Genomic DNA, 10,959 nt, shown 5'->3' on the forward strand with positions numbered 1-10,959 from the left:
CTAATTAATTGAGTATTTATTTAATAAACTGAATCCAGCTACCCTCTTCTAATTTTTTTTTTTCATACATAACAAGCATAAGTCTATACTTTATTGCAGACAATTTCATTTATTTATTTTAGCACATCATGACATGTATGCAAAGCCAGAAGTTACATAAGTCATGCCATGACTGCTGCTTTGTCTCCCTCTTGTGTTATTTCATGCTGACGAAACTTAACAAAATGGCAGCGCTCAGTGGAACGTGCGTGAGGCAGTGGTTACGATTTTTGGGTACAAATGCTGCAAGAACAAGGAGGGTGGATCACAACAGTAACAGCAGGACTAACTTACCGGCATCTAATCATCATCTTAGGCAATTAGTTCGCCCACTATCAGTGACTTCAGTGGTCAGGAATGAAGAAAAACAACCCAATCAGCCGACAGAGAGTGCGATGCCATTGGTGGCAATGCTCCGCGAGGCAGAGGAGAAGGCGAAACGGGAGACAGACGACGACAGAAAGAAGAAGGAGGAGAGAAAAAAGAGAACGGCACGCATCCAGAAGTGGGCCATGCGCATCACGGGAGGAATGCTTGTTGGAGCATCACTATTGACTGTTTATGAATTAGGTAGACCTGAGTGTAGTGTGTTGCATCAGTTCACAAGTGTGCCCATACTCCGGCCGTAGTTTTCTTCATTATTTACTCAACTCTGCACCTGGCAGCTAGCTACGCATGACTCGCGCGTGGAGAGTACCCTACAAAACACAAATAAAACATTCCAAAAATCAAATAAATCTTTAAACAATTGTTCAAATAAATGAATGATCATGATTTCAAAGTCATTATCTTTCTAACCTGTTTTGACTTTCACTTTGTGTCTATTTTCCTATCTTTTTTGAAGCATTTTTCCTAAAAACGAAGACATAATTTCATAGGCCTAGATCTAGACCTAGTCTAGTGCAAACTGCTGCACAAAACATGGTCTAAAGGCTACAAATAAATGTGTGAAGTTACATGTTTAGTAGGGTACTCTCAGGTTTCACTGCAAAGTGCAAAGTGCAAACTGCTGCACAATGCAACCTACAGCTACAGTAGGCCTACAGGCTACAACATAATTATGTGAAGTTGCTTGTTTAGTAGGTTACGCTCCACGCGCGTAGCTAGCTGCTGGCGCCAAAGTATATGCATGGGCACACTTGTGAACTAGCGCAAAAAAGTTGTCATGTTGTTTAACCGTAAAAGCTAAAACGTTCAGCAAGAAGGCGTATTGTTTAACTCGCCAAGGGCAAAGCGCCATTTTTGAATCGTAAAGGCTAAAAGGCAAGTTGATATTATGCTGGAGCGACCTCTCTCTCTCTCTTGTACCCTTCCTCAGCCAAGATCGGAGATTGTCGGCACTGTGACTTTGAGTCTGCCGAAGTTCCATAAAAGGCTTTATATAGGTTGCTGGTCCCAGAACACCTTGCTTGAGCAGCTGTTGTAGAATTATGCAATGGTATGCAGCTGGGAATGGGTGTGTGGCTGCTATCTTTGCCAGGAGACCTTCCTGCCAAACCCTGTCAAATGCTTTCTGAGCATCCAGTATGAAGATGTATAGAGCTCTTGGTTAAAGAGCTTGAAGATTTCAATGACAAGGTCCAGGACTTTTCCTGTAAGAGTGCAGGATCTTCCCTGCTGAAATTTGAACTGGAGTGGGTCTGGTATTTAGTGTTTTAGGTGTTGGGTGATTTTACGTTCCACCAGCAGCTTGCGTAGGACGGAGGTGAGCCAGATGCCTCTATAGTTACCTGGGATAGATGGATTCTTGTCTTTGCCTTTGTGAAGAGGGATCACAAGACCATCCTTACGGCTAGGTGGAATGTGCTTCAAATGAACCATCCAATTCATCATCACAATAGGTGTTCAGGAGGGGTGTTTGGTCCACTCGCTTTGGCTGATTGTTGACTTTCTTTCTTGTGGCATTCTTTTCTAGGCCCCAGTTTGTAGTGTTGTTTGTCATGTCTTTGGTAGAACTCCTGAAGTTGACCTTGCTAGGAAAGGCTATATTGAGGTCATCATTCATAAGTCAGCTAGTTCTTCTGGAATTGTATTCATCTTCCACATTGAGTTGAACCATGTCAAGCTCCCTCTGAAGCTGTCGTGTCTAGTTAAGGAGTTGCTCATTCTCCATTAATATGACTGCGTTTGTGTTGCATTTTTCCTTCAAGTCTTCCTTGATATAACTGCAGCCAATCAAAAACAACAAGTTGACAATGCTTTTACGGGAGTGTTTCTTTTATTCTTGTTCAGCTATCCTTATGAGCGTAGCTTCATTTCTTTGAACTGTGAAAACTGTCAAAAGCAAACGACAACAAAAAAATGGGCATTAATTCAAAGATGCTATAATAATTATAGGTTCCTTATCCAAATTTGGGCGTGACCCATGGGCATTCCTGAACAGTCTTCACACTTCTATAAATTAATATAACCAACTGCATGCCCGCTTTCACCATGTTCCTGAAGAGCTTTGTTCAGGTCCAGGTTCTTCAGGTTGACCTTCCTCGAGTACAGCTCTTGCAGAAGTTGCTTGCGTACCTTCATCTTGATTATTGCTGTTAAAGTACTCCCCCTTGTTAGATATGCCCTTTCCGTCAGGCTGCGATGGCGAGAAGCAAGGGACGAACATCACTGGGACATGTAAGGAAAACTTGTTCCGTTTCTAGTTGTTCATTCATTTGGGCTTCTCTGAGATGTTGGCTTTGTGAGGTGTCATCACGCAGGTGAATGGGGCCTTTTTGTCTGTTATTAGTTCTGCTAGATCGTGGTCCTTTTACCCTTTGTATTCAAAGGGAGTCCACGTGTCACATGCCTGGCACTGAATTGTACTAAAACATGCAAGTGTGTTGCAGGTAGAGCATTGCACACAGGAACACTGGCATATCTTGGCACTGCTAAGACACTTACGTGACATGCTAGCACACATGTAGATTTCATCGAAGAGGCAGTTTAGGCTTCTTCTGACAGAGGAAAATCAGCAGTGACATAGATAGATAGTTTATTGTTTTCCACAATATCTCATTTTACAAAGAGTGTAACATCATATTGAAAAATTATTATAATAAACATTAACATACAGTACCGGTACACACTATTCAGAAAAATTGCTTGCAGTTTGCCATGCACTCCAAAATGTTTGCTGCTAACAAAACTGTACGCAAGACTTTGCAACAAAGGTGTTTTATCACACTGTTTTTTATGAAGATTTATTAGTTTCCTTTTGTTGTTTTCTTTCATTTATAATCTGTAAGGCTATAACATTGTTAAAGTTCTGTATTAGCTCCATACAAGGAACCTCTACAGTGTATTGAAGACAAATGTTATCATGATTATAGTATACCTCTCCTTTTCTATTTTGTTTAACAGGCCAACCTCAGCTAGACGAGCATGGGAAAGTGGTAAGATTACTGTTTTTCTTTTTTCTTTTGTATATACATGTGTTGTGGGGGGGGGGGGGTCTAGTTTGTTACTTTTAAATCAAATTAATTTCCAAGTGTATATTGCCTATAACAGATTTCAAGACTGTTTGTCATATGTACAGTGTATTTACTAGTAACCTTATCTGTCTCTTCTGTTCTAGCTGTGTATGATCTGGATTTTTCCAATGTCTATCTGCGTTGTAACAAATCTATCTATGCCAGTTAGAATGATAATAGAAGGAGTAATATACAGAAGTTGTAAACACAAAAGTATCCCAAGGGAGTTGTAACTTGATCAGCATCACATCTAAGAATTATTTAATCATATATTTTACTTTATTATTTTTCAATTCTGTAATCTATAGCAAGGGATATGAGCCTTCAAACTAGAGCTAGAATTCAAATATTCCAATTGAAATTAAACAATATAGTAATTTTATTTCACAATGTCACAGGAGCTGTTTAATGTTCCTTTTCACTTTGGATTATTTGTAATGATTAATGAGTACTTGATGGTTGTTAAATACATTATTTCATTTTTATTTTTACTTGTTTTACACACAGATAGTAGATGAGTTTGAGGATGATTTCATCGTCTTTGGCTATTTGAAGAGGGCGTACAGAGAAATGAACACGTACCGAACGGTAAGTAAAGTTGAGAGATATTTGCTCTGAAAGAGATTAGAAATTCAGGAAGAAATGTCCATTGTGGCTAGAAATCATGGCAGTGTCATGGAGTTTCCATTTTGTTTTTTTATATCAAGTTTCAAAACTCAAAAATATATCCATGGATTAGTTGGATACAAATGATATTAAACATCTGTATCTTTACAACATATACACAACATGCATCAAGAATCCAGTATAAAGTGCAGAAGAAATTTAGTACAGAATTGTATGGTCAGTCTTTGCTGTAAAAATCATTTGGCTAAATTAATCCAGCCTACCTGTCTGACCTTTGCAGTTGAACTAGGATTATATTTGTTTGCTTTATTGACCTTTTGGAGATTTTAAGTATTATATATCTCTTCATGGGAAATGAAGTAACATGGGTTTCTGGACAAAAGAAGAATTTTTGTTGTTTTCAGGCTTTAAACAAAAAATCATAAGAATCAGACCGTTTTTCTATACCTTTGAAATAAAGCATAGGTACCTACTACACTGTTTATTTTCAGTGTAAAACTTAAACCTGCATATATATTGTAAGTCTTTGTCCAGTTTGAACTATACCTGAAATACTACACATTCTTCATTTTTTATTGTCTATATAGATTTATACAGATTGTTTAATTTACTCTCGATTTTATATCTCATTTTGTTCAGATGATTGCAGAACCATCAGCTGAGAAACTCCTTCCAGATCCTCTGGTTGAACCCTACTACCAGCCACCTTATACACTCGTTCTAGAGATGAAAGACATACTAGTCCACCCAGAATGGACGGTCAGTGCAACAATTAGATTTATCCACAAACCTTACCAGTTCTCTTCTGTACCTCAGTGATGCCCGACAAATCACTCTTTAGTCCACCAGATTTTTGCTGATGCATATGTACTGAAAACCTACGTGTCATTAATGTGAGAAAGTTATTTTCAGAAATTACATTTTAGATTCATAATGCTGTAACTTTCACATTGTTAAATGTATCAGAGACAATTACATACCAGTAACTTGTCAAATTAACTTCCTTTGTTTTAGTTTGTATGCATTCATAGTCCATGAACATTACTAGTGAGTAGTCATATATGAATTGTTGAGAAATGTCAAAATAATGTTTTAAAGGCATTTATATGTGTCAGATATATTAAATGACTTTCTGTTTTTTGTTCATCTCACAATTCCAGTATGCCAATGGTTGGAGATTCAAGAAGAGACCTGGGGTAGAATACTTCTTACAGCAGGCTGGACCACCATTATTTGAAATTGTCATCTACACCTCAGAACAAGGATTTGTGAGTACTTTCAGGATTGACCATGTCGTCTGTTTAAAGCCAGGAGGGCATTAACTCTGTGTTGAAGTATATGAGGTAATGCCCTTCTCGTTCTTGGCAGGTGATGCATGTAGTCTGTCAAATGATGAGAATAACCATAATGACCATAAGTTGTGCTTTTATAGCGCATTGTACAGGAGTTTTTCTATGAAAGAAAGTTTATTAATCTACTGCAAAAGAATTATAAAACTTATAAAGTAAAGAATATGTGTGACTGCAAAGCCATAAAGTGATTAGACAAATGATGGTCCTCCTGGAAGATGAACAAGAGGATAGGAAATCTGAAAAGTGAGATTGTGGAGAGAGATTAGTGAGAGAAACTTGGAAAGTTACGAGGTAATATGTAGGGTACTACAGGAAGCAGTGTGGCACAGTGGATAAAAGCAAAGGTCCATCTATTACTAGAGGTTACCCAGATTCCACACAAAGTCAGTTTGTGATTGCCATTTCTTAAATAAGAACTTACTTATATACTGTACATTGTATGTCCTGGCTGTGTTAGTTTTTTTGGTGCAAAGATTATTAGACATACAGAGGATCTAGTACCAGGACTACTTTTAGAGAAGATTATTCTTTATGAAACACAAATTAGATAGTAACACAATGTAATGCATTGTTCAATTTGTTTTTCCTCTTATTATTATTTTCACAGACTGCATTTCCCATCCTGGATTCCTTAGATCCCAAGGGTTGTATCATGTACAGGCTCTTTAGAGATGCAACCAAGTATGTCAATGGCCATCACGTCAAGGTTTGTCAAATTTCTCTCTTAATGCAAAGCTTTTAAAGTCTGGAATAGAATTATTGGGTAGTCCTGTGGTTGTTGAAAGTTTTTTTGTTTTTTTTACACAGACCTGATATTTTTTAGAATATCATGAAAATCGGTGCTAGTAATTCAACCATACTTATTGCATGTTGTGGCAAATCAAAATATTAAGATTATACCTTGCTTACAATTATTTCTCAAAACCCAGATATATTGATAGGTTACTTGGAAGGATGTTACTTCTGCATGCAATGGGAGCTACAAATTAATGACAAAAATACATCCAAAGAAGATTTTTGTTTTTCCCTCATAAAAATGAATGGCAAGTGGTACCCACTCTGATAGAACAACTATTTCTCCTATGCACAGGCACATTTCTTCAAAAAGCAGAGGAAACCAAGAAGAAGAATAAGAAGATGGTGTGTAAAAAATAGATGATAACAATATTTGTCTATGTTCCCTTCTTATACAGGATCTGTCAAGTTTGAATCGTGATCTTTCTAAGGTAATCATTGTTGACTGCAATGCCAAGTCATACCAGCTACAGCCTAAGAATGCTCTGGGTTTGAAGAAATGGGAAGGCAATGATGACGACAGAACTCTCTTTGAATTAGCTGCCTTCCTCAGAAGTAAGTTCCTTTATGTAGTTTGCTGCTCTCATTAGATTATTTTCCACCACAATTGTTGTTTTGGTTTAAATTGTCACTGTTCTTTAATTTCAATCAGTAATTTGAAGGTTTGAGATAATGAATAAGAGATGCAGTAATCTTTTTTAAAATGTTCAAGAAAATCATTGCTGCTCTAACATTTATAGTGGAGACAGGTCACAATTATCTTACAAAAGAAATTCAGAATGAAGCATTTGTAAAGAACTTCTGTCTTCCTTTTATTACTTAAATGTAATTACCGTAATTAACGGTGTATTAACCGCACCTTTTTGCCGCCTTTTAGGGCGAAAAAGAGGGGTGCGGTTAATACACAAGGGCGGTTTATACAACGTAAATTACAGTATGGTAAAAGAAGCAGTGCTCATTTGTAGATGTCTAAATCACCTCTGACAAGAATCGTGATTCATTCACTAAAATCATTAACATGTTCCATTTGGGGAGAAATATATCACACGATTCTCTTGTTCATTACCTTATGGACTTTAAAAGTAGTTACATGAATTTAAAAAAAACTTTATTGCATGCTAATACAGTACCGGTTATCATTTCATTTTTTCTTTTCTTTTCTCCCAAAGCCGTTGCTGCTAGTGGTGTGGAAGATGTAAGGACAGTACTGGAATTCTACCAACAGTTTGAAGACCCGATGGAAGCATTCAGGATTAACCAGGCCAGATTACAGGTCAGAGCAATGCTTAAACCCTGCTAGAACTCCCATCTTTGTGGTCAATTATCCTATATAGGAACTTACAAAATACAATTTTGACTTCAAAATGCTCAGTTTCATTAATACATTGGGCAGAAAATATCATCCATGGAATTATACTTCATGATAGAGGGGATTTTTTCTGTTTCTAGAAGAAAAATAGAGACCTTGTCAGTCAAAAAACATTGTACAGCACTGAAATTCTTGGGAAGGAGTTCATGTATTTTGCTTAATTTTGTAAGTAAGTTTTAAAATTCAATTTAAAGTGAGAAGACAATTTCCGTGATTGTCTGATACCCTTGCATGAGGTTCGGGTGATATTCAGGATTAGATAATCAAGAGCTATGCATCATAATGTGGAGGAACATTGAGAAACCGTCATGATGTTATGAGTATTCAATGAAAATACTTCATTGAATACTCATAGACTTGCAGCATGTGTGTCAATTTAATGGAGTATTGCTATTGACCGACCCTACTAGCCTGCAGAAACAGTGTACATGTTGTATTTATCATTATACATACAATTAAACAAACTTTCTTGTGTTTGATCTATTTGTAAATGATAAAAATCAATTGAGCTGTAACAAAATACCTTGTAATAAGGAGCATTAATTAGAACATTAGTTTGAATGTAATATTTTGTATTGATTTGTTATTGTAGAGTGAGCAAGAGGAAGAGGCGAAGAGAATAGCAGAGGCCAAGGAGAAAGGTGGCTCATCACTAGTAGGAGGTTGGACCAGGGGATTGATTGGAAGAAGATGAAACTCCATCAAAGTACTAGTGTGAACAAATCTGTCTTGTCAGCACCTTACTAATGTGAACATGGCCTATCCGTTATCTCGTCTCTGATGTTCTGCCAGGAGAAACGCCTCTTTGTACCTCAATATGCAGAATTCAGATTTTCTTTTTTGTACAGTCAATGAATTAAATAACACAGTACCTAAGAAACTCATATTGTATGTTGAGACCCAGAATTAACTCTATAAGGAAGAGTGGGTTAGCAACCTTCTGGCTCAGCTGATGAGATGAAGGCATTTCTGGTTGATATATCATTAATAATATGGACTCTATACACATTAATATTAATATTATGTCCATATTCCACATAGGCGTTTTCAGAATTTGTACTTTTGTCTAATTATGTTGTATTCTGTGACAGTGTTTTCAGTATATATATCTATTCTCTAAATGGTATATGTTATTAAGACCACTGTTAGGGATTCTAATTTCAATTTACAAACAGTCAGGTAAGAAAATGAACCTAATCATTGTGAAAAGATAGTGTCTAAATGTTATACTGTAAAAACAGAAAATGTCACATGCATGAAAGTTTCATGCAGGGAATTGGTAAATAGATTTAACTCTATGAAAAAGAGTTAATCACAATTTGCACAACATTAGATTTTTGCAAATGGCGAATGTTTCTTAATTCTTACCATGAAAATGGCAGTCCTTCAAATAGCAATTGTCAAGTTCCATGTCGAGACAGTTTCTGGCGATACTCAGTACTTTATAATATGTCTTTTTCAAGCATTGGCTTGTTTTCTCATCTAGTGCCAAGATGCCTGATGAGGATTTTCAAACATGGACTGTGGTAGATAAAGTTATTTGATTTCTTACTACTCTCTTCAAGAAAGTAGTCTTTTATAGTCTGCTCTTTATATGATATTTGCATAAAGAAAAGTATAAAGGATCATTGTGAAGCAAAAGGAGGATTTACAGACTAGTAAACTTCATCCTATAAATGAAACATTGTAGAAAGAAACCAATTTTGAAGAGATCCAGTGACGTGACAGGTGGCCAATCGTCATTCCTCACCTTAACTGTATATCCCGCCCTCTTAGACAATGTTTGTACACTATGATGTTCAAACCAGACCCTGATTATCAAGTTTTCGTTTGAACGATGCTCAAATATGCATTTTGCTTTACATTCTGTTATACAACGTTCAGGACTACCAGAGTTCATTGTATCCCTATAAGAGAATCGTATAGATTTATGATGAACTGTGAGCGCTGGGTATGAAAGTATGTGTATATTTATTTCTTGGCCATCAATCATCATGCCAGCCTTTTCTTTGCTAACAGGAAGAGTTTGGTTATAAGGATAGGCATCTTCAGTATCAAGGTCCTGTCTTCATTTGCCAGAGGTTTCAAAATACCATTGCCCTTGTGATAGTAGTAACTCTATTCCAAGCAAACTAAGATTAGTGTGAAATAGCCTGCTCATCTGGTGAAGATGCATGTGGAGTATGGCTCGACTAGGGCTAATGAAGTGAAGATTGGACACTCAAACCCTGCAGGCCTGCATTATTTTCTTGAGAAGCCATTGATTAGTTTAATATCTCAAACTTGAGCTTGCTATGTGAGTAAAATTCATGTTTGATATGAATGAGTGAGCTGGTACTGTCAGCATTTGTATTTTCGTATTGGGGATTTTTATAACAGGATCATTTTGAATATTTTTAGGACAATTTACTTTAACTTTTACTTATGCTCTTGGTAAAATAAGAGAAAAGAAAAATTACAGTGGTCATTTGGATTTGCTTTAATTCATCTTCTATTTGTTCTTAATATCACTTAGGGAAAATTAGATTTGTTCATTACTACAGTCAATTTCATCCCATTTTGTGAATGCATTTCAACATGAGCCTTTGACCAGTTTGCAGGCAAAATCTTAAAACCAAACACTTCGAATTTTCATTTAAAATGCACTTTATGATTTTATATTTATCTTCTCATTATGAGGATGGGGTTAAGGACAGTTGTATGATTGGCTGAAATCTGCTTCTACAATAATGACGTTTTGAAGCAAGTGACTCAAAACAAAATGGAGGCTATTCAGTCATTTAATTCTACAATTGTCCTATGAGTATTAAAGACAAATGTGAATTTATTATCAAGTACAGTTATATTGTGAAAAATAATTGCCATTGATGAACATTACTGCACTTATTAATTTTCTTTTATGTATAAAGAAATGATATTAAATAGAACTTACGTATTCTGGCAGCTTTTTTTTACAGTGAGAAATATAAGAATTAAACAGATATCAAAATAAATGTAAAAAGATCAGTTTATAACCGTGTTTGAAGTGTATGTAACTACATTTATACTTGTAATACTACTCTGCTTATTACACAAGACATTAATGTAACATAATTAATAGGAGGGTGGGTGCTTTTAAATTTTACTTACAATTTAAAATGAATAAAAAAAGAACATACATAGATATATTTGTTTTTCTTTAAGAGTTAAATTTATATTTCAACAACACACATTTATTTGGCAAGTTTGAACAAAATGGTATTCTAAAAATTATATGTACTCCAGAATTTTATATATTAAAATAAGCAATCATATTGAATATAAACAAATAGGTATACATAGT

At 35.8% G+C, this 10,959-nt stretch overlaps 1 protein-coding gene across 1 annotated transcript; it reads left to right on the forward strand.

Moving 5' to 3' along the window:
* Positions 1 to 178: 178 nt before the first annotated feature.
* LOC581647 (mitochondrial import inner membrane translocase subunit TIM50) lies at positions 179 to 10,648 on the forward strand. Its single transcript, XM_781635.5, has 9 exons — positions 179 to 609; positions 3,385 to 3,416; positions 4,002 to 4,082; positions 4,761 to 4,880; positions 5,282 to 5,389; positions 6,081 to 6,179; positions 6,667 to 6,823; positions 7,438 to 7,541; positions 8,230 to 10,648. The coding sequence occupies exons 1-9, from the start codon at positions 204 to 206 to the stop codon at positions 8,329 to 8,331; spliced, it is 1,209 nt and encodes a 402-aa protein (XP_786728.4). The 5' UTR covers positions 179 to 203; the 3' UTR covers positions 8,332 to 10,648.
* The last annotated feature ends 311 nt before the right edge of the window (positions 10,649 to 10,959 follow it).

This window comes from Strongylocentrotus purpuratus, unplaced genomic scaffold (assembly GCF_000002235.5).
Source record: "Strongylocentrotus purpuratus isolate Spur 01 unplaced genomic scaffold, Spur_5.0 spur5_scaffold_5, whole genome shotgun sequence".
Classification (NCBI taxonomy): Eukaryota; Metazoa; Echinodermata; class Echinoidea; order Camarodonta; family Strongylocentrotidae; genus Strongylocentrotus; species Strongylocentrotus purpuratus.